Below are 27,979 nucleotides of genomic sequence, written 5' to 3' on the forward strand. Positions count from 1 at the left end.
AAAAGACAGATCTAAGAGGAAGAGGAAGTGAATTAAAGATGGGCTGGGCTATGGAGCCCTTGACAGCAGGCTTCCTGCATGTCAGAGACAACAGGGAACCACACAGGGAGCTAGGCGGGGAAGGGTGTGGCACGTTCCCATGAGGCACCTTCTCTGGCAGCCAGTGCCAGGTGAACTCGGCAGGGGACTGAGTCCAGCTTAGGCTGCAGGTGCAGGTGAGGGAGGTACCTTGGAGGAAGAAAGCCTTGAGGGACCTACTTCCTCTTGACTCCTCGGAGTAAAAGAAAAGATGCCCACCCACATGGCTCCTTTGTCTCTAACTCTACTAGCTGAGGGGCAGCGGCTCCCACCAGAAAACAGATTGGGGAGAGAACAGAGGAAATGCCTTCTCTCCGGCTCCTGGCCTTGAAGGGCTTTGGGCCATCCAGCTGTGACTTCCTGTGGGCAGCTCCTGGCAAGGAGATTGGAGCCAGAACTGGCGCTTCAGAGAGGAAAGATAGGAGACAGTTAATGCTTTCTGGGTCCAGCCTCGTTTCCACGCAGAGCAGTGTAAGTAGGAAAAGAAAGCCAGAGACAGGAAACAGCCGAACTGGGTGAAGGTCACGGCTTAATTAAGAGGCGTTCTCTGCGATCTGCTTATTGGAAGAGACACTCCGTATCTGGGTCAAGTGTCCTTTTCACATCCTCGCCTAAAATGAGGAGGAAAAAGAACTTTTTTGGTACTGGGGTTTGAAGAGTCTCTAATGTCCCTGTTGCTAAGAAAGAATGTATACATTTAACTGAAATACCCAAGTAATCAGAAGCAGGGTCAAAGTGATAACCCCTTTATTCCAAGACTCCATTTCCTAATGGGTAACAAGGTCCCTCGGACTTAAAGGTCAAACAGACTTGGATTTGAACCTCGGCTCCACCACTTCCTCGCTGGGTGACCCTGGACAAGATACTTAGCCTTTCTGAACCTTGATTCCCTCATCCATAGAGCAGAGATAATAGAGTGTCTAGTTCATAGGGCTAGGGTGGCAATCAGACGAATAATGCATATGCAGGCTTAGTGCAGGACTTCACATGTAATTGAATGGATTAGAATCATCTTTTTATCCAATCGCCTGCCTGTTTCAGGAACCAATTTGAAACATCCAATCTGTCTTTTCATGGCTGGCATGGTTCCTTGCACCCGCCAGGGACACAGAGAAACATAACGCTGTAAGTCAGCAGGGTAAGTGCCTTTCACCCGAGTCCTCCCTATCATCCAGAAGGCACAACAGTAGAAAGAGATCTGGGAATGGCAAGGGAGAGCACAGCTCACCAGCCACAACCCCTAGGTCTGCGCTCCTGGGGGCCTCTGTCGCCCATCCTCTGGTAACAGGCTGCAGTTTAGAGGAGGGCCAGTTCGCTGAGGGAGGGTTCTGAGACAGTCTAAGGACAGTACTAACACTGACTGAGCAATCGTTGTATCGGGAACTGCGCTGGGTCGAGCACCAGCTTCACCCTCACCAAAATCTATGAAGAGTCACCCCACTTTTCACATGATCACTGTGTCCCGGAGTTCTTAACTAACCATGGTCTTACAGGCAGTAAGTTGCAAAGCAAGACTGGAGCAGAGGCAGCTGGGCTTCGAAGACTATGGTAAGTTACCTGGGGTGAGCTCTTCTCTTTCTTGGAATAAACAGGAGGCAGAGACAATTTCTCCCATTGTATAGCTTACCTGTATTAGCCCACCAAGCTTTCCTTCTAGCATGAGACACGAGCATATCTACTGTGGCATTCACCTCCTCCTAGCTAGAGGAGCGACTGCAAGTGTGACACGCCACCCGCTCCAGGCCACCTGCTCCAGGCCACCCGCTCCAGGTCACCTGCTCCAGGCCACCCGCTCCAGGTCACCCGCTCCTTGCCCTCCACGGTCCACAGTGAGGCTGAGGGTGCGGCCAGAGTGGAGGGGCCCCACCTCCCAGCCACTGGCATAAAGAACATGAGAATGAGTCTTGGATTCTTAGCAGAGGTCTCAGGTAGAGACAGTAGACATGAGAAGAGAACATTGTCTTTCAGACAGAGACCTTTGGAAGTAAGGTGCACAGACCCCCGAGGCTCTCCTGAGCCTGGTCTGGTCCAGATAGAAGGAAATGTGAGCATGTTCGTTCATGGATTTGCTCTTTCATTACACCTATATTTGGGGGGTGTTTGGCTGTGCCCAGAATCCTGCTGTGATCTGGGGACTCAGAACTAGAAGAGAAACTCTCCAAGGACACTTGGGGAACAAGTGTCTCCAGGCACCCACTGGAGGTGTACCCATCCCCAAATCACTGCTTGGAAATTCACAGGCCCCGCGGTACCTTATCACTTAAGACCCAACAGTTGATGGAAGCAAGGAGGGAAAGATTAGTTTTGACTCTGAGACTCAGAAGGCTTTCAGCCCATCTTAACAGGGAGGCAGAAAGAAGCGTTCTGTCCATAGCCGTGGGTCCACCGGCAGCTGCTCACATGGTAGTTGATCTAGAAGTAGGAAACACAAGCCAGGACCAGGGGCCGGTATAACTTTCAAAGGCCCACCCCTAATGCCTCTTTCTACCAGCCAGGCCCCATCTCTTAAAAGCCCCACAGCCTTCAAAACAGCACCGCAAACCGGGGGCTGAATTTTCTGAACACACGCTTGTGGAACTGTTTCAAAGGCAAACCACCACAGCTCCCTTTAGCACAGCCTCCACTTGGAAAATATTGGCAACGTGACTCTACCTAGGCATTGGGGAAGGTAGGTGGCCACCAGCACCCTGTCAAGTGGGTTGCCTGGGTGGGTCGCCTGTGGCCTGTGTACCTGGTGCTCAGCCAACCTTCCTTACCCATCCCAAGGAAGCTGAGCACTGGCTGATCTCAGCTAAGCTGACGCTGCTTTCTCCTGTTCTCATTTTTTCAAACAGCATCAGGTCGTGGGGACATGGACCCCTGGAGTCATCCTCTTTGAGGAGCAGGCAAAATATTACAAAGGTCACACACACAGATTTGAAGCCAGATTCATCTTGGTTCCAATCACGGCTCTGCCCCGTGGGCAAGTGTCTTAATCTCTCTGGGCTTCGGCTTCCCCACCTGCACACAGTGGAGGATTAGAGGACCTTCCTCACAGGAGCATGGTGACAATGAAACACACGATGACTTCAAGGCTCTTAGCATAGCGCCCGGCACACCGGAGCCCGCAACAAATGGTAGCTGTTACTACAATGGTATCAAAAGTGTTTTTCATCACATTCCTGGTCTTTGAAAATCAGAGTGAATTTAGAGTCAGAGGAGCTGGCTTAGAATCTGGTCCTGTCTCACCTCGCCCGTTCTTTATGTCCATCTGTATTCCCCAGGCCTCTCTTTCCCGGTCACTGAGAAAGAATGTCTGCCCTACTGTGTTGTGAGGATTAAATACCATGGAGGATGGACAAGAGTTTTGAACGCCAGGAGCAGTGTGAATGAAGATCAGGAGCCCAGTGTTCCTGCCCTCTTTCATCTCTCTGGGATAAGCACTGCCTGGCACTCAGTCCCCTCCTAACCCCAGTCTTCCAGAATCCCTTTGCCATTAGTATTCCCACCCTGTTCAAATCTTTTTTTTTTTTTTTTTTTTTACTTTTCCTGCTCTCCAATGCAATCCTAAGTCTTCCAAGGATCAGTCTGCACCTATCACTCACTATATAATCAAAGTCCCATTCCCTGCCCTGGGAATGTGGGGGCTTTCTGTGGCCCTACATGTACAGCTTGAGGGGGAGGAGCTGGAAGCTAGCCTGTGACTTTCCCCCAGAAGTTTGAATCAGCTTAGTTCCAAGCCAAGTTCTTAGTCTTACACAGAGGGTCACCTCTCCTCCATGCATGCACTTTCTAAATTAATTTTCATTTCTGTTTTATTCTCTCCTCACACTATAGGAGAAACAGCACAAGAATTCATGACCCAGCTCCCAATGCCTCTTAGACCTTACTGTGTAGGCATTTTCCTGTGTCCTGGGAGTCACTCCCAAATAACCACAAGAGACTTAATATAAATTATAAATGCTTGGCTGATAGCTAAGGCTTATTACTAAACTAGCTCTTATAATTTAAATTAACCCACTTCTATTAATCTATGTATTGACACCTGGCTCATGTCTTTACCTGTGCTCCAGCACATCTTGCCCCATCTGTATCTCCTGGCAACTCCACTGACTCCACCCTCCTTCCCATCATTCACTTTGGCTTTCCCAACTAACTCTATCCTTTTCAGCTATTGACCAGCCAGCTTCTTTATTAAACCAATCATAGCAACATATATTCCCACAGTGTAAAGGAATATTCCATGTCACTTGAGTAACTGAGCAGACAGAGTCCTGTCCCTAGAGGCCTATGCTCAGAGGAAATGCTGCAGCAGATGCATGTGGCAGCCAATGGTTAGAGTGCCATGGGATGGGCAGCTCACTCAGTTGGATGGTCAGAAGAGGGAGCCTCAAGGAGATGGATATTTGAGCAGAGTTTTGCTTGCTGTGACACTTTTTTATGGGAGCTTGTTTCTCTTCACAGGGGAGAGAGCAGAGAGACAGAGACAGGGAAACGAGTCACCAAAAGACAGTTGCCCCAAATCTAGCTTGCTAAATGGATGAGTTCATTGGGGCCAGTAACAGGAATGTGGGGGAGGGGTGACTAAGAGGGAAATAAATAACAAGAAGTCCCCTGCCCCCTGGAAAGGCGAGGACTCAGAAAGGCTGCACCCAAAGTCTCCCACATGACCTGCAGGCAGCCCCACTGAGAAGTATTTTCTGCCAGGCCAGTGCTCACTGGTGATATAACTTAATCCCAGCAAGGAGCCGCTGCGGGAGTCATATAGGTCTCTTGTCTCCCCAGTGTGGTGGTTCTCCCTGTCCCTCCAAGGTGGAAGGATTCAGTCCGGAGAAAGCAGTTAGACAGCACACCTTAATATGTGAGGAGATGAGTAGTGTGGATTCCAGGGGGTAAAGGATCATAAGGAATATTCCAAACCCAGGGGTGGGAAGACCCAGCAAGCATGCGTGTGGAGAGCAGTGGAGAGACCAGCATGTCTGGTAGGAGGCAGGAACTCACTGGAGTATCCATAGTCAAACAGAAGGATAAATTCTTTGTCTTTCTAGTGATTCTCAGCTGGAGACAACTTACCTGGCTCCCCATCTAGAACATTCAGTAGTGCCCTGACTTACTTCTGGTCATCAATAAGTGAACTGTTGGAGGCACAAAATGGGCAGAAGTTGGGGGACAATGCTAAGAACCCTCAAAAGCACAGAGCATCCCTACATGGTGAAGAATTCTCAGGAAGTGCCCTGGGAACCTGGTAAAGACCCAAGACTTGGCCAAGCTCTCCTAAGAAGGTGACGATGGTTCATAAGGGCAGTGGCCACACCCCTCAGACTCCAGGTCTCAGGGTAATGTGTGACTGCTTCCTTCTCTATCCTAAGGACCTACTTCCTGTCATTGACATCTGCTGGGTGCCTAAGCGGAGACTGATGGATCTTTTTTCCTCTGACAAGCCCCATGTGAGTGAGTGAGTGGTGTGTGTGTGTGTGTGTGTGTGTGTGTGTGTGTGTGTGTGTGTGTAGGCTTGGTGCTGTGTGTGTATCCTTCATCCTGATGTGTGATTTATTAGCCCTCATCTCTGTCTAGGGGATGGTAAGTCTTCCCTGTAGGAATTCTGGGGAGGAGGACATGCCCATTATTATTTCACCAGGACACCACTGTGTTTTTTGTGGTCCCTGAGTAGATGATTTAGAGTGTAGACAGCCTGGGGCCTTGCTGCCCCCCAAAGTGGGGAAAATGCACAGATTCCCATGAGTGAGTCCCAGTCTCTGCCCTGATTTCTGCAGCTCTTCTTTCTACTTCATGCCAAGCCTGGAAAGAAGGCTTCTTGTGTCCCCAACAATGTGAGTGATCATTTGGCAAGCCGCTGCCTGCAGCCACACTATGTACCCTCGAAACGAAACGTGTGTTTCCAGCTTCCCTCTAAAACCACCCCAAGGGAGGCTGCCAGGCCCATTCCATTTTCCTCAGTCAGCGCTGGCCTGGCAGAGATGCAGGTATGAGAGAAAGCACAGGGTTGCTGAGTCTTCAGCCTACTCTTCCCCGGGAAGAGGCAGCACTCACCTGCCCCCAGCCCATGTCAACTCTGACATGACTAGGGTGGTCCCTGTCAGTGGCTCTGATTCCGCAAACACTAATCTACATTGCTCATGCAAGTTCATCTCAGCAGAGACACCTGAACAGGGTCTTTCTGTCTCCTCCTAGTGCATGAGGTTGCCATAGGTGCCATTTGGCATAGCTCTTCCTTCTCTTGGTGTGTCAGCGAGCTCACACGCTGCCCATGGTTGCCCTCCATCACTGCCCACAACATTCCTCTTCACTTCAGAAACAGCCAGACTATGATGGGCCACAGGACGGCTGGTCAAGTCAGAGCCTTGAGACCTAGTACTGTGCCTCATGACTGACATCTCTTGGGTGGGCTCTTCCCCTCTCTGAGGCTCCATATTCTCAGCTTCTCTCCCTGGATTGTAAGCAGGAAATAAAACATCAGCAAAGTAGCTCCTGAGTGGCGAAGAGGATGCTCTTCTGATCAGTGGTTGGTTGTGCCACAAATGGAGAGGACGGTGGGGAGGATGGTGGGGAGGATGATGGGGAGGATGGTGGGGAGGATGATGGGAGGATGGTGGGGAGGATGGTGGGAGGATGGTGGGAGGATGGTGGGGAGGATGGTGGGGAGGATGATGGGAGGATGGTGGGGAGGATGGTGGGAGGATGGTGGGGAGGATGGTGGGGAGGATGGTGGGGAGGATGATGGGAGGATGGTGGGGAGGATGATGGGAGGATGGTGGGGAGGATGGTGGGAAAGATGATGGGAAGGATGATGGGAGGATGGTGGGGGGGAGGATGGTGGGGAGGATGGTGGAGGATGGTGGGAGGATGGTGGGAGGATGGTGGGAGGATGGTGGGGAGGATGGTGGGGAGGATGGTGGGGAGGATGGTGGGAGGATGGTGGGGAGGATGGTGGGGAGGATGGTGGGGGAGGATGGTGGGAGGATGGTGGTGGGTAGGATGGTGGGGGAGGATGGTGGGGAGGATGGTGGGAAGGATGGTGGGGAGGATGGTGGGGAGGATGGTGGGAGGATGGTGGGAGGATGGTGGGAGGATGGTGGGAGGATGGTGGGGAGGATGATGGGGAGGATGGTGGGAAAGATGATGGAGGGGGAGGATGGTGGGAAAGATGATGGGAGGACGGTGGGGAGGATGGTGGGAAAGATGATGGGAGGATGGGGTGGGGAGGATGATGGGAGGATGGTGGGGAGGATGATGGGAAGGATGATGGGAGGATGGTGGGGAGGATAGTGGGGAGGATGATGGGAGGATGGTGGGGAGGATGGTGGGGAGGATGGTGGGAGGATGGTGGGGAGGATGGTGGGAAAGATGATGGGAGGATGGTGGGGAGGATGGTGGGAGGATGGTGGGGAGGATGGTGGGGAGGATGGTGGGAAAGATGATGGGAGGATGGTGGGGAGGATGATGGGAAGGATGATGGGAGGGGGAGGATGGTGGATGGTGGGAAGGATGGTGGGAGGATGGTGGGGGGAGGATGATGGGGAGGATGGTGGGAGGATGGTGGGGAGGATGATGGGGAGGATGGTGGGAGGATGGTGGGGAGGATGGAGGGGGAGGATGGTGGGGAGGATGGTGGGAGGATGGTGGGGAGGATGGTGGGAGGGGGAGGATGGTGGGGAGGATGGGGAGGATGTGGGAGGATGGTGGGGAGGATGGTGGGGAGGATGGTGGGAGGATGGTGGGAGGATGGTGGGGAGGATGGTGGGGAGGATGATGGGAGGATGGTGGGGAGGATGATGGGGAGGATGGTGGGAGGATGGTGGGAGGATGGTGGGAGGATGATGGGAGGATGGTGGGAGGATGATGGGGAGGATAGTGGGGAAGATGGTGGGGAGGATGGTGGGAGGATGGTGGGGAGGATGATGGGAGGATGGTGGGGAGGATGATGGGGAGAACACTTCCTCTGGACTGAGTTAGTGCCCACCCCTAACTGAGCTGAGCTGGTGTGAAGCAGTCTTGCTGGATGTCACTGTTTGATCAGCTGAGTAGGTGGAGGGATGGGCTGGCATGTGTGAGGGTCACAGTGGTCCTCTTCTCGATGATGAGAAAGCATCTGAGGATGTTAGAAAGCGAGACAATGCAAGAACACGTTTTCTCTTCTGCCTGGTGCATGGGAGCGGGATTGGAGAGCAAAGTTCTCACACGAACTTTTGAAATCTTTCCTGTTTAGCTCATCAATAGCTGCCTTATAAGAATGATTCCAGGCCTAAGAAGCATTTTAAGCCTTTTAAGCTCCAAAGATTAGGGTGGGGAAGGAGGAAGACAGATAAACAACAGACCTGAGAGGATTCTCCATGCAGAGGGGTAGACGGTTCACTTGGGTTAGATTAATCCCCACACTGAAACCAGCTGAATATCGCTCTGAGGACGGAGAGTGAGAGATGAGAGAAAGCCCCCTTGGCAAAACCTGACATTGAGCAGTTTGCAGAACAGCAGACCATGTTCTTTTCTCTGCAGCCAAGGACACGAAGACCAGCTTGTGGAGGACAGATAGAGGGTGAGCAGTAGAGGACCAGATGAGGAAGGAAATGGGGGAAGGTTACATGGATGATACCCACACATCCTGCAGAGCATTTGCCTGCCTGGTGCACACCATAGGAAGTCATGGCATTGGGCAAGCAAAGGTCAAGTGGTAGGGTGGCCAGCCTTGGCAGGCAGACCTTCGCAGAGGACCTCAGCCCTCACCAGGGAAAGCCGCCCTTCTCCATTCCCAGGACCTTGGCCTTCTTGGAGGAGGGAGTCCAGGCTGGAAGAACAGAGGCTGGTGTCAGAGAGGCCAAAACAGGGTAGGAGATACCCCAGCTGCACACTAGCTGGAGGGAATTGGTGAGGCTCCAGATGGACTCAGCAGTTCTGAGACAACAGCACTCATTTGGAGGTGTTGGTGGCTTAAACAAGAGTCAGACGGCAGCATAGTCACCTCTAGAAAGGCTGAACTTCAACCTCTGCAGATAGGACCCGGAGTTGCCGGCTGTCAAGAGCAGGGCTGTGTTGGAACCCTGTGTGTCAGGAAGGGTTGCTAGTCAGGAAGCTAGCCAGAGCAGTGGTGTGGCCTCAGACTGGAGGACGGCAGCAGCTGGAGAGGCTCGGGGAAGGAGAAGCTGCAGACTCCTGGTCCTTGCTGGGCCCTCCTGTGGAAGGTTTGGAACACTGCTGGGTAGGATGCAGTCCAAGCCCCAGGGCCAAGTGAGGATGAAGGATGTGGAAAGCACAGCCCCTGGAGAGCACATTGGGAAGAACGCTGAAATTCCGCTAAGGTCTCCATCTTCATTCTTGCCCCACAGAAAGGCCCAGCCTGCCTCTGCAGGGGTGTGGACTTCAGGACACCATTTTGATTTGTATCTAGCTGCTCAATGGCTCCATCGAGGACCATCTTGCTCACCCAGAACCACGTGGGTTACATCTCTTTCATTACTAAGACCTGATACAAGCAGTTAGATGGAGGAAGGTTTGTTTGGACTGCCCTTTGAGGATATGGTTCCCCACAGCTGCAGAAGCTGGAGGCAGCTGCTCATATTCTATGACAGTCAGGAAGCTAAGATGAACGCGGGTGCTCAGCTTGCTTCCTCTACTCAGTCTGGGACCCAGGCCCGTGAGAGGCTGCTTCCCACAGTCAGGACATCTCTCTTCCCTGGCTATACCTCTCTGGAAATACCTTCACTGATATGCCTGTGGTCATGTGCAGTCAAGTTGGCAGTGAATTTTACTCACAGAGACCCAAGGTATTTCCCAGAGCTCAGACTAGGATGGGACTGGAGGACAATGCCAGACAGACACCAGCTCAGGCAACCAGCCTGGGAGCCTGGGAGACCTTACGGTGGAGCAGATCTCAAATAGTTCTCCAGATTGCTAAGGCATCTGGTACCTGGCACCACCTAACCTTGTCTCTCTGATACCCTATCACAGATCTTCTCACTTCAAAAAGAATTAAGAAAATATGACAACATTTTTAATTCTATCCAAATTATAGAGAAGTACAATTAAATAATTGAGGTCAAACATGATGGTACACAGCTTTAATTCCAGAACTCAGAGGCAGGCAGATTTCTGTGAATTCCAGCCCAAATTTGCCTATATAGCAAGTTCCAGGCCAGTCAGGGTGACATAGTAAAACCCTGTCTAAAAATAAGTAAGTTGTATCAAAGTTACAAGAATACATGGCTTTTAAAAAATTCATAGTGCTGAATGACTTATGATGGAAAACAGCACTCCCCTCAAAACCCGGAGGCAACTTCCCTGTCATTCAATGGTTTCTGGTTTTAGCCTTGGTGACCAACTCCCATGCTCAGATTATCCACTTCTTACCTCTCTGTTGGGCACTTACCTGTTGGAACTTGGCGGAAGTAGACTCTCCACTCAGAAGGCCTCAGCTTCCTCTCCCCTCCCTTCTTTTCTTCACATAGCTAAGCCATATCATGTTGGTCACATTCTCTAAATAATGTTTTTATAAGTATTATTCAAAACTACAATCACAGGTCACAGGTCACTAACAACAGGATCTGTTCTGAGCGAGCCATCCTTAGGATCTTTTGTCATAGTTTAGAAATGTTTTCATCTGTGTCATCTCAGGATGGGTGATGAATTATGGCCACATGGTGGGGCAGATACATGTGGAGCTCATGTCCCCAGTTGTAGACACAGACTCAAGCCTACATCACCACACATTTGTACACATGGTGCTTTCCAGTAGAGGATAGGGCATCAGTAGACAAGCTAGCCTTCTTGGCCCCTCCTTGACCTCCTCCTCCCTCCCAGCTGTTGACTGCATTCTCTGCTTCTCGGGAATGTAATCACCTCTGGACATCTTGCAGCATCTACCAGCTCTGTTTCTCTGCTTTCCTTCTCTGTACCAACCAGCCATGGGTTCCACAAATACCTCCCGAGCTTCTGCTTTGTGCTTGGACACCAAGGACACAGCAGGCATGAACACACAATTCTCTGAATCCTGGATCTGAGACATAAGAGGCCACTGAAAGGGATAGATAATAAATAACTATGTGTTGTGGGATCTCTCAAAAAGATGTTGAGTTAGATGGAAAGATGGAACCCAGCATGTCAGCAACTGAGGCCAGACAGTGTGAAGAGTCAGGCTTACAGACAGCAGACTGAAGGGGAGGGGAATCAGCGTGCAGATCCTGCAGTAGTAACGATGGAGAAGAATGCGTTGAAGGAACTGTGGAGAGTGTTGCTCACTTGGAGTTTGGCAGTCAAAGGGGAGAGTGGTCCAGGGTAAAATGAACAAAATCCAAGGGTGGGATCACACAAGGAGGGCATGCTTGGCCCACTAATGCATTCTGACTCTTTCTAAGTACACCAGGAAGAGGGAAGCAAATGATTTCAACATGGAAAGAGCCAGATTTGGGTCCTAAAGGGCATTCTTCCTGGGGCATCCACAGGACCCTCTTTTCTAACCAGAGGCACACACATGCCATTTTTGTGGTCCTTACTGCAGGTTTTAGCCTCTGTAGCTAGCAAGCATTCGGGGACCTGCTAGGAGGAAGGGGCGTAGCAGGGGAGCCATTCAAACCAAGATGCCTGCATGGCACATTTAACACGAAGACGCTTTCATCCCAAGCTGAGAGAATGTTCCTCAGCTCTGAGCGACCTCTCGGGATGTGTGGAGTGTAGCTGGGCACTAAGATGCAGCAGTCTGATGCGCTCTGCCCCCCAGGATTCCCACTGGGAATTAGAAGACAGTGTGGCAGCTCTCTATTAACTTTTATATATATACAATTTTTTTTTTATCACCTGAACTCATTCGAGGTCCCCCTGGCTCCACAGCAGGGGTCCCCATGTGATATCTGCCAGGATCCACCCCCACTTTCAGAGAGTGGGTTTGTATGCTGCCCTCCATTTTTCAAAGCCTTTCCCTGGTCATCAGAAACTGTCTCACAGGGTTGGGCTCTGTGAAATCAGGGGCTTCCTCTCCTCTCGTCTTCTCCCTCTTCTACCTCCTCCACCCCTTCACTTTCTCTTCTCCTTTATACTGAGTGATCTGTTCAAAGCAAGCCATACCCTCGAAGTGCCTGCGTGGGATCTGGTCTCCCATCAAAGCTACAGCGGCTTCCTGCGGCTTAGCCTGGGTATCTGTCACAAGAAACCGCCATAGATTTGGGGGGCTGCTTCCCACTTCTTGGGGCTGCAGTGCTGGGGGCTAGGGCTGGCCTGGTGGTTGGGGTCACAGTTGGCTAACAGAAGTGAGCCTTGAACCGGTCGGTCAGCACAGTTATTCCATCCTTGGCTAGTAAAATGGCCATGGTAACATGGTTACAGACACATTGGTAACCTTGGGTTTCTTTCTGGCTGTACCACTGACTGGCAGCAGATGGTGGCAGACAAGTTCACTAGTCTGAGACTCAACGTTTTCACCTGCAAAGCGGGGCTAATAATTGTAATATCCTCTTCTCGGGGGTGCTTGAGATGCTGAGATGAAGTGAGAAGGTCACTGAACACTCAGTGTGTGGAACTGGCAAGTGTCTCTGACATAGCCAGCCAAAGTCCACTAGATTCTGAGCAGGCACAAGGATGATAGAGGAGACCATACATATCCAGAGTGGCCACAGGAAGCAAAGGAAGAGGAGGGACCCCAACAAGTAAATTCCTGCCATCTTCTAATCTCTCTCTAGTGCTCATGAGTGGCTAAACCCACTCAGAAGTCCGAGGACAATAGAATCAAGGAAATACAGTTCCCACCATGCAAAATGATGCAGGGGTAGGACCGGGGCTGAGAAAACAGTGTGTCCTCTGCCGTGTATGAGTGCTGTCACATTTGGGTACACACAGTCTAGGCTAGGAGGAACATCTCACCTTCACAAAGACCCTGAAAGGGAAGGAAACCGAGGCTCCAAGTGGACCAGACCAGGGTCCAAACTCATCTCCTGGAAAAACCAATGTCCATGGACAACTGGTAGGAAAGAAAAAGGCTTTATTCGGTGAGTGAAAATGTACCAAACAGAATTTACTAGCAAATCAGCTCCTGGACTCCAGGAGTGTGGAGGAGTCATGGATAGAGAATGGGAATAGCAAGGGAGAGACACGAGGTCATAAAGGGAAGAAGGGGTATTCCCGTCTTCTCTGGAAACAGCAGCCATCTCCCAGGAACTGGAGTGCCATTTCACTTCCCTCTCCAGGGTCACCGCGGCTGCTACATGCCCTTTGGATCCAGTTAGCCCTGCATTGTTGTCCTGGGCAGATTTCTCAGTGATTGACATGTTGATGTGCAGAACTGAGTGGCATTTGACCCGTAGGTTAAGACCACACAGAAGTCAGGCAGAACTTCAAGGGAGACCTGGCATACCTTCACTAGTTCTGGCCACCCATCACATGTCTACAGAGCCAAGTGAAGAGCTAGTGTTTTCAGAAGAAAATCATCCTTCAACGCTAGTCATGGCGGCCCACGCCTGTAATCTCAGCACTTTGGAGACTGAGGCAGGAGGCTAGTGAGTTCAAAGCCAGCCCAGGCTACACAGTGAGGCGTTACTTCAAAACAAAACAAAAGGCTTTGGAGTCCCTACACAGCCGCCTAGGCCACTGTGACAATGACCCATCCAGAGATGCTGTGATGGCGAGGCTAGTGAGAAGCTAACACCATCTACATTCCTTCACTCTCAGTTAACTCGAAGATCACTAATTTGGGTGGCAACACGGCTGAAGAACACAGTGTTAGCTTCCCACAGTTGTGGGGCTATTCTTGGTTGTCAACTTGGCTACATTGGGACTAACTAAAACCCAAATGGCTGTGTACACTGGTAAGGGATTTTTCTTAGTTAGGTCACTTGAAACGGGAAGATCCACTTCTAGCCTGGGCCACACCTGGTGGTAACCTCTCCAGAGGACATGAAGGGAGAAAACACTTCCCTCTCCCTTCACTGGCACTTCTGCCTACTTCTTCAGGACTCTAGCGTATGCTGAGGACCAGATGAAACATCCAGCTCGTGGATTTTCCATTGGTGATATAGTCAGCCATTGTTAGATAAGCCACATTTATCCCCAAGCTCTCCTGGGTGTGGTGGCCAACCTTCATTGTGAGCTTGACGGAACTTCAGATTCAGCGTGAAACACACTTCTGTGTTTGTGAGAGGATTTCCAGAACGGTTTACTGAGGCAGTACCTACAATGGATGTGAGCAGCGGCTTCCAATGCACATGGCCTGGGGCTGGATTAACAGGAAAAGGAAGTGTCTGCATCCATCTCCCTCTGCTTTGAAAGTGAACACAGTGTGACAAGTGCTTTCAAGACTCTGACACCATTGTTTTCCCAGCACAGTGGACTGTGCCTCAAACTATAAGCCAGAAAACAACAATAACAGCAACACCACACACGAAAAAACCCTTAACTTTTCCCTCGGGTGTTTGGCTAAATGAAGAGGAGTAACTAACACACTTTCTGACAACAGGCATTGATTCATCCAAGGTCACATGTGCCTTAAGCAGTGGACCCAGACGGGGCTGCCCAGCTGGCCTCACTTGGAACAGAGTCTGCCATTCTGATCTCACGGCACTGTGCGGTGGATGAAGTGAGCACACGCCCTCTGTCGGGAATAGCAATCTACCCCTTCAGGAGGGAAAATCCTGCAGAGGAAAATCTTGGCCGGCGACCACTCTAGATTTGTTTACTTCTGTCTGTGCAATTTGCCACTTAGAAATGCTTCCTCAGCAAACCGAGTCTAGTGCTAGAGGAAAAGTAGGAATCAATCACCCAGACAGATAGACAGATAGTAGCTTTGGGAAAGAAAAATATTGAATTCTGTCCACATAGATGAGTTTCTGGCAAGAAATTCAAATAACTGCCCCCCCCCCCAAAGTCTGAGTGGGCAAGAGCAAGGAAGGGCTGTACCACCATCAGTGCAAGTCTGAACCCGGTCCCTAGCTTGGCTTCCTCGAAACAAGGTCCAGGGTGGAGGGGAAGTTGGGAGTTTGCTAAGTGGCAAACCAGCCAGCAATCTGTTCCTTCTTCCTTTTTCTGGACGTGGGAGTGGGCTCTGGGGGTGGGCTGATCATACCCCTGCGTTTCATAATAATCACATAGACTGCAGCAGACAGGCCCAGCCCTTTCTTCCTTTAAGACTAAACTGCTGAATTTGGGGCCTAACTCCCTGCAAAGGGAGAGGAGATGGGACCTAAAATCCGGGGAGGAGGCCAGAAGCAGGAAGCACAGGTGTGAACTGTCATCCACTCTTGGATTCCAGGCTCCTGGTAGCTTTTTATTCCAAGGTCACCTGGAACCATATTCCAGAAGGGTCACGACGTGGGTGGGACTTTCTAGACCAACCGAAGGCCTTCACTGATCCCTTGTCCTTCTCTTCCAACCGAAGTTCAATGCCACAGCCTCCCTCTGCTGTTCCCTCCCTCGCCTGCTGTTGCCCCTCTGCTGTCCCCTCTTCTGCTGTCATTGTCAATGGTCTCCCAGGCTCTATGTAATCTGCGTTTGCTGCCCCATGTCAACACTCAAACTGCCATCTTCTCTCCACTCTGGCTCCTCTCTCCTACCCTACCCCTTTGTGAGATAAGGTCTCCTATATCTCAGGCTGACCTATGCTGCTGAGGATGACCTTCAACATCTGATGTGCTGGGACTATAGGCAGGTACTACCAATACCGGGTTTATATAGTGCTGGGAATTGAACCCAGGACTTTATGCATGTTAAGCAAGCATGCTACCATGAGCCACAGGTGTCTGTGGGTTAAAATCAAGGTGTAGGCAGGGCCAGTTTCCTCACTGACCTGCACTTTCTTGCCAGCTATCAGCAGAGGGCCATTTCTCTGCTTGGCAAGGCCCCTCTGTCTCATGGTCCCCTCTGTCTGACTTCAAAGGCTTGCCTCTCACATCTCCAGCATCTCCTCTCCCATCTTTCTGACCCAGCCAGGAAAGCTTTTCTTCTCCTGTTAAAGGATTCATGGCTTTACAAAACAAAAAACAAAACAAATCGAGCCTTCCAGATAGTCTAAAGTCACATTTCTACCAGAAGGTTTGCGTAGTTAATCACTTCTACAAACTTCCTTTTGACACAGGAAGTTCTGGATTCATGGGTTCTAAGGGATGGATGGGCACCTATGGAAGCCATCATACATACTATCAATGTATTTATCTATGTAACCAAGTGTGGATCCATCTCCTCATCTACCCACTCTGCATCTCCCTGACGTCCAATTCAAACCTTTCTAAAATGCCCTTCCTGGTATATCTCAACCGCTGTGCAGCATGACACTGAGATGCAATTGACCTCTCTGGTTTCATTTCCAGCAGGTGCAGTGGCATGCCAGCGAAATTGAAACTGACTCTGGATTATAAATACACCACATGGCTGGCTTCAAGCTGCTGGTCCGAGAGCAGGAAACGCAGTCAGTTCTTGCCAGCCAGACTGAACTAGGCCTGCAAGCCTGTCTAGTATGAATGAGGCCCTGGCCACTTGATTAGTGTATCACTTGTGAATTAGGGATCTCTCAAAAACTTTGAAGCTTTTGACAAGTCTCTGTATCAGGCCGTTCCTGTTTGAGATTGGAACTATCCGCATGTAAACATTCCAAAGTCATCTCTGCAAAGAACGAGAGTAAGAGTCAGCTTCATGAGAAGGGACCAAAAGATGCCCACCTAAAAGGAGACCTAGCCCCACAGGCCCTTGGGATGCATTGGTTTCGGTGTGGCCACAAAGTCTCAAGAGCAACAAACAGCAAAATGAGCATGGCTTCGGGGAAATGCATGATTTCTTCCCGGAAGATCAGCCAGGAACATGTGCTGTGGGTTCCATTATGATTTGTCAAATGCTCATGACACAGGACAGACACAGACTGTCTGGTTCATGAGAGAACCCCCAACGTGTCAGATAAAGCCATTACTAAGTTCCACTTGTAAGTATGGTGCTGATGGCTGTTGAGTCTCAGTAGTCCAGGCAGGGATCCTGACTGAGCAGGTGCTCACACCCTGCCAGTGCCCTGCCCTAGGCCTTCACATGTGTTCTCTGATCCAAATCACTTCAGTGGCCTCAAAAGGCTGAACAGCAAACGCAGATTACTACACTCGTGTCTGAGTTAGGTTTCTGTTGTTATGATAAGACACCAGGACGAAAAGCAACTTGGGAAGGAAAGGGTTCATTTTATTGTATGGTTTGTAGTCCATCATGCAGGGAGTCAGAGCAGGAACCAGATGCAGGAACCGGATGCAGGAACCGGATGCAGGAACCGGATGCAGGAACCGGATGCAGGAACCAAAGCAGAGACCATAGAGGAGTGCTGCTTACTGGCTTGTTCCCTATAGCTTTCTCAGCCTGCCTTCTTATACCATCCAGGACCACACACCCAGAGGTGGCACCATGGGACGAGCCCACCTATATCAATCAACCAAGAAAACGCACCACAGACTTTTCCACCGGCCAATCCGGTAGGAGGTTTTTCTCTATTGAGGTTCCCTCTTCCAAAATGACTCTCACCTGTGACAAGCAGCTATAAAAAACTGACCAGGACAACTGACACCTTGTCAACCTGACACACAAATATGTTATTGTTAACCCATAACCTTTTCTTTTTCGCTTATCTCCAAAATCTCATATTAATATCAAATACCACAGCATAAAAGAACTAGCACACAGGCCCATGATCCAAGCCCTCAGCAACTTTGCTCCAATGTTCCTCCTGTGAACAGCAGGCCTCAGAGTAGACTACTCACGATGATCTGAATGGAGGGTCAAGCTGAGTAAGCTCCCATGACCATGAGCAGTGGTGGTGTAGGCAAGCCTCTCTACACATCAAGAACCAGGCATGGCGGCACATGCCAAGGCAGGGGGAACCTCCAGTGACGTCAGAGTTACAAAGTGGAAGCTGGTGAGAAAATCAGTTTCCACAGGCCTGCTTACTGACATGTGCTTTATTTGTTGGCTGCTGCCAACGTTCCTGTGACTGAACTACAACGATTGGTACCTGGGGAGTCACAGATTGAATTCAGGGACCTGCCATCTCTGTTACTCCATTTCTAAACCCAGCTTGCTATATTTCTCTTCCTCCTTCCCTCCTTCCTCCCCGCCACACCCCTCCCAGGCACACCCCTCCCAGCCACAGCCCTCCCAGCCATCCCTCTAAGATCTGGGTTTTCTCACACACCCATAAAGTGATGCATCCACGTTTATACTTTCAGCAGACAATACTGAGCACCAACTGACCACAATGTTAGCCCTGAAGTGTCCCCAGAATGACACACCAGGGTCCTAAGGCCACAGATGGACACGATGCCAAAGTGGCCCTTCTGTAAGTGCAGAGCTAGCTCCAGGGAAGATAAGACCTTTGAGCTTAGGTAGAAGATGTGTGGGACTCTCCAAAACCAGAAAGTGAGAAGGCTTCCTTCAGTGGTGAGCCCTGGAGTATGAAAAATGAAGACATTAGTCAGGACACATGTTTAGGAAATGTGCTGGGGTGGGCATGGTCATGAGGAGCTGAACTGGGAAGGCGGAGGAGAGGGCACACGCTATTGGGAGCAGATGACCAGGGCCTCTTGTGCCACATGAATCCATCTGAACTTTGTCCTGTAGGCAATTGGCAACACCGATGAGCTTCAAGCAGCAGTGAGATACCAGGTCGGCCTTCCAGGCTAGGCTCATCCGTCACAGTGAAAGCAGGGTTGCAAGGCTGGAGACCTGTACGCTGCGCTGGCCCAGACACAGATGTCACAGCCTGGGTCGCAGGCCTGGAGCTGAAGCAGGGTGGGGAAATTGAGGTAGAGGCTACCTGACCGGTGCACAAGCGGGCGGCTTGCTCCTTCGCGTCCTCTTCATACCTCTCCGCCTGAGGGCAAGCTCCTTCAGCAGGTCAGAGGACAGTGCGAACTCCAGAGACAGAGCTGCTCAGAAGACAAGGCTGCCGGCTGCCAGGCCGGTTGTCAAGTGGGGCACAGTCAGTGGTGGAAGAGCTGTAGGGCACAGTCACACCCAAGGATCAGTACGCAACAGGCTGGGGAGCTAGCGGGTCAGCAGGAGCAAGGAAAGAATGGACGGCATGCTTTGCAGACACTGCACTTCTGCACCATGCCAGCCCCAAATAACGACATTGTCTCAATGGGTCAAATGAACGGTAGTTTATGGTGTGGATTACTGAGGCTCAGAGAAGTCACTCATTTGCTCCAGGGTATGGAGATGGTCCAAGAAAATTAACCCCAATCCATGGACCAAGTTTCAGTCAGAGTCACATTGTCCTGTCTTCTAGAATTCAGGGATTCTGTTCCACACATAGGGCAGTGACAGCCTTGAGGTCTGTGTCACCTGTCAAGCACAACTCCAAACCCTTTAGGGCAGCAGTTCCCAGCCTGTGGGTCTCAACCCCCTTGGGGTAGAATGACCCTTTCACAGGGGTCACATATCAGACATCCTGCATATCAGATATTTGCATTACAATTCATAACAGTAGCAACATTATGAAGTTACGAAGTAGCAATGGAAATAATTTTATGGTTGGGGTCACCACAACTTGAGGAACTGTATTAAAGGGTCTCAACATTAGGAAGGTTGAGAACCCCTGCCCTAGACACTGTAGACTGACATGAGCCAACCAAGCATTTAGTAATTGCCAGGCTCTTCTAGAAATAATAGGGGACTCTCTTGACAAGAGGTGGCGGGTGCCATGCCTCTCCACTGCTCACTCTTACTACATAGTGAGTGGCTAACCTACAGCTCAGTTCCACCACAGGCAGGATTCCTGGGGGACGGGGGAGGGGGGTCCTATTAGTTCTCGGGCTGTCCTCAGGCATTCTCACAGTACACTTAGGGGAAGGGTCACTTTTACAAGCACAGCTCAGCCAATGGTGAACTGCCCAAGGGTTGTTTAGACCTGAACATCCACTCTGAAGGCAATGGACAGACAGCCTTCTTCCCACATGTTTTATTTTTACAGACTGGAATAAAGGTGTCTGTTCACTCCTTTACTTAGTTGTCAGTATTGCTCATTTGTTTGAAGTGTCTTTTGAACAATCTTTATGCTGACTGACTCAGTGGGTCCTGAGACAGTAACATCAAACCCCATTTGGTTCTCTGGCTTGCTTGGTAATGACTCCAGAGACTGTAAGATTGGAAGATCCTTCTCCTTCTGTAGACACTGGAGTGGGCTGCTTTCACAGTCTCAGATGACCCCAAGCAACTTTGAACTTGGAACATTCTAACCCATGGAGTTACAATTCTATAAGCTACATCCTATTGCCTCCCATGTCACCGAAGAAAATGGAAACTCAAAAACAAAGGCTGTGAGTAAGGCTTCGCATCTCCACTTGCATATTCAAAGCCTGTAAAACACACACACACACACACACACACACACTCACGTCAGTGAAGATCATCGCCCAGGTAAGTATTGGTGTTTCTTTACATAAATAAAGGTCTGTGGTTGGAATGCATAGTGAGGGTGAGGATTTGTGTCCCGCCATGATGGATGGTACCATGTGTACCCACCATTCTTCCACATGCCTTCCTTCTCTAGCTGCCAGGTGCTTTGGCAAGGGCCCCACTTTCACGAGTGTCTATGGATCTGTCAGACTTTTCCACAGAGATGGTCTCTGGTGTGCCTTAGAATGCAATGGTACCCACTGCACAGTGACTTCTTAAAGGAGTGGAAGAATGTGTATTCAGTGAGAGGCGTCACACAGCTGGATGGCACTTGTCTGAGAATCTGTTGCTGTCTCCACCCTTGCCTCACTCATTTTTGTAAAATTTCAGTTGACTGCTGTGCCCACTTGGAGAACAATGTGTATGTATACTTTCCATGAAGAAGTAGAGATAACCCAGGCAGGAAGATCATGAGTTCAAAACCAACTCTACAGAGTGAGTTCAAGGTCAGCCTGGGCAACTTGGTAAGACACTTGTCTCAAAACGAAAAGTTAGAACATCGCTGGGGAGCCAGACTAGAGACAGGCTAGAACAGGTGAGGTTTCAGGTTCAATCCCAGCCCCACTAGGGAAAAGAACAATGTGAAGTAGGAAAAGAAAGGAAGACAAATTAATACAGTGTAATTATCTGTTGTATTTCAGGCAACTTTGAAAATATCATCTTGCACATTTAAGCAAAAAACTTATTTAAGGGATACTCGGAAAGACTAAGCAACTTATCCAAAATAACACAGCAAGCCAATGGCTTTTCTGCTGGCTCTGTCTGATGCCAACACTTGCTGTTGCTAGCACAGCACAAAAACCACATACTAATGTACTTTAGGAAACCAGCAGTGCCAGGAAATGTCTAGAAATTCATTTTAGAGAGGGACTCAGGTGTAGCAGAATTGTTAGAAGTTCTTATTAATAAAATAAACTCGAAGCCAAGAATTGGGGTGAATGCTGTAAGATCAGAGACACAGAACAAGCCACAGCTTCCTCACCTTGCCAATTCCTCAGCTGGTCTTGTTTCCTCAGACTGCAAGCTTCTGAGTCCTCATCCAGAATGAATCTCAGCTGAACTGTGCTGCTCGAAGCCTAAAAGGTTAACCAGCCAAATGCTGCTAGTTTCTGGTCTCCACGCCTTATATATCTTTCTGCTTTGTGCCATCACTCCCTGGGATTAAAGGCGTGAGTCACCTTGCTTGGATGTATGTATCCTTGAACACCAGAGATCCAGGTAAATCTCTGCCTCTGGGATGCTAGGATTAAAGGCATGTGCTACCACTGCCTATCCTCTATGTTTAATATTGTGGCCGTCCTGTTCTCTGACCCCAGATAAGTTTATTAGCGTGCACAGTATTTTGGGGAACACAATACCACTACATTTCCCCTGGTTTTTTTGTTTGTTTGTTTTAGTTTGGTTTTTTTGTTTGTTTGTTTGTTTTGCCAGAGCTGAGGACCCAGGGCCTTGCACTTGCTAGGCAAGCACTCTACCACTGAGCTAAATCCCCAGCCCCTTTTCCCCTGTTTTTGTCTAAATTTTTTTTTAAAAAGCTTATAACTAATACAAGAAAAACTGTATCCAATAGGTATATACAACATAAACAGTCAAAAATTACATTAATGATGTCTAGTCCATTAACATTTGACAGATTCCGATAAAAACTCCATTATATATATTAACAATGTCCAATCCAGTAACGTTTGATAAACTCAGACAAAAAATTTTCGTTACTTATCCTATGTAAAATAAGTAGTTCCTTTTTAAAAGTATTTTTTCTTTTCATAATAGATTCAGTAATCTACGTTTTGTCATTTTTATATCTTCCCCTTCTTCTTTTTAGAGTAGATTCAATTATCTACCCATTTATCTTATTATTTCTTTATCTTTTTTCTCAGGGTAGATTCAGTGATCTACATCATATCTATATTCTTTTTCTTTTTTAAACAAAAACTCTAAATTTAATCTCCTTGTTCAGCTTTTTTCCTGACCATTAACAATTAACAACTTATAACCAACCATCGTAAACAATGACAATATCCATAACTCATTAAACGACCAAAAACCTCTCATCCCACCTCTTCGGAATGTGGTTTTCATTTTCTTAAAATTACTTCCATCTTTAGGGGATCCTAAAAAGAAAATTTGGGGGTTAATTGTCAAGTCCTGTATCATTTGTCCAGTCTCTGCATAATGGGAAAGTACAAGGCTTGTTTCAAGTCCTTGTTCAAGTAGTCTGTCAGGCTAGATCATCATCTCAGCTAGCCATCTCAAAATTGTCCTGAGAAGTTTTTAGTACAAAGTTGATCTTTCCATGGTGTTAATCAGCTTAATGGCTTTACCATAGTCCATGTGGCATCATCATTGTGAGGTCCTATCATCCTTTTGAAGATTTCAAAGTTGCTGTTAGGCATGGTCATGGTTCCCTTTAGTTTTTTTTGTTTTGTCTTGTTTTTTGTTTTTTGTTTTTTGTTTGTTTGTTTGTTTTTTGTGCCTCCTTTGTGGTTTGGAGTAATCACAGTCTGATAAATGTCTGTCTCTCAGAACCATGAATGTTCTTCCCTAGCAGAGAAAATCTTCACAGCAATTTCTCCCCAGCATTTGTCTTGCCAAACTTTTCCAAACTGACCTTTGCTGATGCTTTCTTATAACACACTGGTCCTGGCAATTCTTCTCTGAACAAGCAATGGTAAACTCTTCATCCCAGGTAGCAGCATCACTGTAGTCACCAACACGATGAGAAGGAGCCAGCAACTTGGAGCAGCAGCCGCCGCCTCCATGGTCCCTCCGACACTGTTTGTCTTTGAGCCCTGGTTGAAGCTTCTCCTTAGCAAGCCTCCTAGGCTGCCGGCCTCAACCTGGGATCCTCCTGCCTCTGCCTTCTTCAGTAAATCCAACCGGCATACCACCACAACTGGCCGGAGTGTAGCTCGGGCCTGAGCTGGGGCCTATAAGGCCACAGGCAAGAGGCTTTTTTTGTGAATTTGCACCACGAACGTTGGGTGCCAGATGTAGCAGAATTGTTAGAAGTTCTTACTAATAAAATAAACTCGAAGCCAAGTATTGGGGTGAATGCTGGGAGATCAGAAACACAGAACAAGCCACAGCTTCCTCACTCAGAGGTCACTCTTCCTCCAAACTGAAGAGGTGTTGAGAACATTGGTACACTGGATTCAGAAATCTGGGAAATCTAGACACCCAAATCACTAGACCCCTCCCTCTTTCAGGTTTTCTATTTCATGGGAAGGAGGGGGTTTTCCACATGCTAAATATATGCAGAATTTTACTAAAAAATGTTTAATAAATCAAAGATATGCCAAGAGCAAGAAGCATCACACAGCCCAGGTGATGGCTCTTTGTGAGGCTGCAGATCCATGGAGGCAGGCTGTGTTTCCACAGAACTGATTGATGGGATGGGAGCGAGCGAGCGGGGTTGGGGGGGGGGTGGAGACACACTCCCTGCCTTAGACAGCCATCTCAACAGAGGAACTTTCAAATGTGAGCAGAAATATTGAAGTCTCACTGAAAGATAAAAGAAAAGACACACGGGCAAATATGTACAAATGGGTAAATCAGTTGCTGGGGAGGGGCTATGGTGTGTAATTGAGATTGGGCTGGGCTCTGCCAGGGCTCCTATATCTCTCCAAAGCTCACAGTGGACAGAACTATCAGTGACTTCAAGCCACAGTCCACATGGCAAAGGGGAGCATCTCACAGTTTGGTGCTTCTAACTTGGCCATGAACTTTGGCACAAGAGTAGCATCTGTCTTCTCAAATATGGCTGTCCACTGTTCCTTCATCCATCCATCTGTCCATCTATTTATCTAGCCCTGTGTAAATGTATTCATCTACATTCATTTCTTCATCTATGCATCAATCCATATGCATGTTCATTCACATATTTACCTATCTACCTATATATTTGGTCACTTATCCAGCCTGCCATGAACCCATTTATCCATTCACCCCTTACCCCATTTAACCATCCATTTACCCTTCTATCATCTTTCCACCCATCTTCTCAACCATCTATCCTTTTATCCACCCTCATTTTATCCCTCTGACTATCCATCTATCTAGATAGCCTCTGTTTACCCATCACCCATCCAACCATTTCTCTATTCACTAATCCATATATTTATCTCCCACCCCTCCACCTTGCATCCATACAACAAATATTTATCAACATTGCTTCATAGCACGTCCTAAATGGGAAGAAGGCAACATGACACAAAGAGTGATCTTAAGGAGAACGGCACACAAGTGACAGGCTGGTGAAGTTGGCAGAGGCCAGATGAAGCAGGGCCTTGGTAGAACGTGGGGCTTATTTACAGCTCAAAAGGAAGATACTAAGAGTTTTGTGTAGGGCTATGACATAATCCCACTGGGTTTTTATAGGCTGGAAAATAGAAGTGAAAACAGGCTGAACGATGTGAGTGCTGCTGAGGAGTCAGCAGATGGTGTCCACTTAGACAAGCATATGTTAACAGGGAGGGAAACACTGAGGGGACTTGTGTGTGTGCACATGCGCACCCAGGTACATGTATGCATACCATGTGTGTAGTGCCTTCAGAGGCCAGAAGAGGGTGCTGAGATCTTCTAGAACTGGAGTTATATATGCTTGTGAACTCCCATGTGGGTCTAGGAAACAAACACATCTTCTGAAAGAGCAGCCAGTGCCTTTAACCAGTAAGCTATCTCTCCAGCCCCAAACATAAAATTTAAATGTCAGTATGGCTAGCAGTTAGTCACCAGAACTTTCCAGAGGTATGCTTCTGTTGTGACTGTACTGCTAGTTAACTCCTAGCCCTGCCTCCTCCACAATGCATAGAGATCCTGAAAGCGCCACCCCAACAAACTTCTTGCACCCAAATATCAGCAGCTTTGTCTCCCAGAACACCCAACCTAAGACCACAGCAATGCTACTGCCAGGACATCTTTCTTCAATAAACTCTGGGGACTGGACACGCCAACAAGTAATAGTAAGAGGGAAAGGTGGGTACTGAGTAGGAAAGAGGCAACCTTTGCCAATGAGTGCTCACAGGAAAACCATCCTAATACCCAAGGGTCTGCCATGCCAAGAGCATTTGCCTGGAAACCAGAAGGCTAGGAATCCTGGCCTTGCTTCCACTTATGTGACCTTAAGCAAATTGCTTAGCCTCTCTATACCTCGATTAATGAAAAATGGGCCAAAGCACCTTGTGTGGGAGTTAGGAAGACGTCTATGTGCTTATAAATGTCCCTAGAAAGCAAAACTGCCCAATAAATGCTGATATCTTCTCATGCTCTGGGCACACCCCACATCTTCCAGGCCACAGTTCATAGAGTGCAGCAACTCTGGAAACACCAACTAGCTAGGATCCTAGAATGGAGGAAAGCTAACATCCCCTGCCCTTCCCAGGTGAGTGCCCCTGTGTAGTGGGTAGCCATCCCAACATTGGCCTGGAAGTTCCTACCCCCATTGAGGCTTCAGTAATGGTCATGCCCACAAGGCAGGGCGGAGGAGGAAGCTGAAGACTAAGGATCAGGAAGAGGTCTCTCTCTTGGTTCCCGGACTCTGTACGCTGGAGGTAGACCGAGCAGAGTTCTCCAGAGAACACCGCCGGACTGCGCTATACCTTTGCCAGACCCTGCAACCTACCCCTTCATTTGTAAGTTAGCCCACAAAATAAACCTCCCTTTTAACTACGTGGAGTGGCCTTAATAATTACACCAATACCCCTGGAAGTCAGTGGAGGAGACAGGAAGCTCTAAAAACAGGGGGCTATGAGAACAATGAGAAAGAGTTGCATCCCTACACCCAAGTTCTTATCGGGGATGAAACAAAGAACTTATCTGTAGACCAGCCACTGAGGGGAAATTGGGAAGATGGCAATTCTGAGACTAGAACCGGTCTGTCTTCCTTATTCCCTAGCGCACTGCCCAGTCCTAAAGTAAGTGCTTAGTAAATGCTTGCAGGATGAGTGGCCAAGTGAACCCTTGTCTTTGACCCCACAAAGATGTCTGCAGTGGTCCTGAGAAATAAAGCTATATGCCTTCTGGGTTCGCTTGAAGAAGGCCATGTTACACCCATCCAGGGTCCTTCCCATCCTCCGTCTCCTACAGCAGTGCTGTGATAGCTGTGGTCCTGTTGTTCGTACAGTTACCCTGGAACATAACCATGGCCTTGGCATCAACCTGTCCCTGGCCGCATTCGTGACTCAGTGACAGGGCTGAGAAGTCGCTGTGGAAACTCTGGCCAGAAACAACCTAAACTATTTATACTTTCTGGACTGTTCAGAAAAGTTTGCTCACCTTCTTCCTGGAGAGGCTAGTTAGCAATGGGGACTTTACCCCCCAAAAAGCCATCCCATGGAAAGTCTTGACGTCGCAGCCAGCATGCTCTGCAGAGTTCTACTCTCTGCCAGGCCCTTCACTAAGCATGTTACCCTTGGCCCTGCCCTCTCATACACACCTCTCAGTAATGCTGTGAAGAGGGGACTGTGTGTCCATTTTACAGGTGGGAAAAGTGAAGCTCTGAGGAATTAATTAGACGATTGGCCCAGAGTTACATGGTAGGCATGGCCAAGGGGCTGGATGCTAGATCTATTGTGGGTCCAGGCTGCTGTCTCTCCACACTGAAGGCTTAGCAGGAAGAAGACCATGGCTTTGAAGACAATGAGCAAACATGAGTCATACCCATTTAGCCACAACATGTGGCTTCTGTTAGCAAGAGTCCTGGCACACCAGAAAGGATCTGTCCCAGCCAGGACTCTGTGAGGGTGCCTTTCCTGAGGACAGAAGGAGCAGCTCACTACAAACCAGTGTCCCCAAGCTTGTGGCATAGGACAGGGCTCCATTCAGAGGCATGCATGTAACCCAACACATGAGAGCCTGGCACCCAGAGTACCCAAAGTATAGCTTAGCGGTGACAGCTGAAACTTCCACCACACTAGGACCAAGGGCTCTCTGTTCAGATGTGAAAACCACGGCTCTCCAGTGACTCTGCTTCAACTCCCCAGATAAGCACAGATTACACGATAAGCCAACCTTTTGTCCTAGGGAACCAAAGGACCAAGTGTCTTCTAGAGAATTCTCTCTAGAAAGCATAGTGTAGACATGTATTCAATTCATACTATCATGATAATAAACTTTGGGGAAACAAGAGACAATGTGTTGGAGGCCTGTGGTTATTACAAAAAGTGGAAACCTGCCCACCCAGCCCCTTTTCTTTTTTTTACCGAGGAAGGAAAGATTGCCTGATAGAGAAATGAATCCAGATTACAAAGACAAACAGCAAAGCCGCCCTGGCCACTTCCTTTTGACATGAGAAGAGAAGCTTCTGGTTTGTTTTCTGGGCATCTCTCCACCAAGTGAGAAGTTCATTAATTCGTGAGACAAAGGAGAGAAAGCTAAGATGCCTGCATCCTGTCAGGTGACTGCTGGGCATACCCTCCCACCCGAGCTGTTGCTCAACTCCAGCTTCAAAACCAGAAAGCTGGAGATGTCTCCTGTGTGGCCTCTGACCTTGCTTTGTGATTGGATAACC

At 48.9% G+C, this 27,979-nt stretch overlaps 1 protein-coding gene across 1 annotated transcript in view; it reads left to right on the forward strand.

Annotated features, from left to right (window-relative positions):
- The first annotated feature begins 1,559 nt into the window (after window positions 1-1,559).
- Habp2 (hyaluronan binding protein 2) overlaps window positions 1,560-27,979 on the forward strand; it is a 62,657-nt gene continuing 36,237 nt past the window's right edge. Inside the window, exons 1-2 of the mRNA XM_036179334.1 lie at window positions 1,560-1,626; window positions 1,821-2,006. Coding sequence (XP_036035227.1) covers window positions 1,560-1,626; window positions 1,821-2,006 — 253 coding nt within the window. The remainder of the gene's footprint in view (window positions 1,627-1,820; window positions 2,007-27,979) is intronic.

The sequence above is a fragment of the Onychomys torridus genome, chromosome 1 (genome assembly GCF_903995425.1).
Source record: "Onychomys torridus chromosome 1, mOncTor1.1, whole genome shotgun sequence".
NCBI classification, from domain to species: domain Eukaryota; kingdom Metazoa; phylum Chordata; class Mammalia; order Rodentia; family Cricetidae; genus Onychomys; species Onychomys torridus.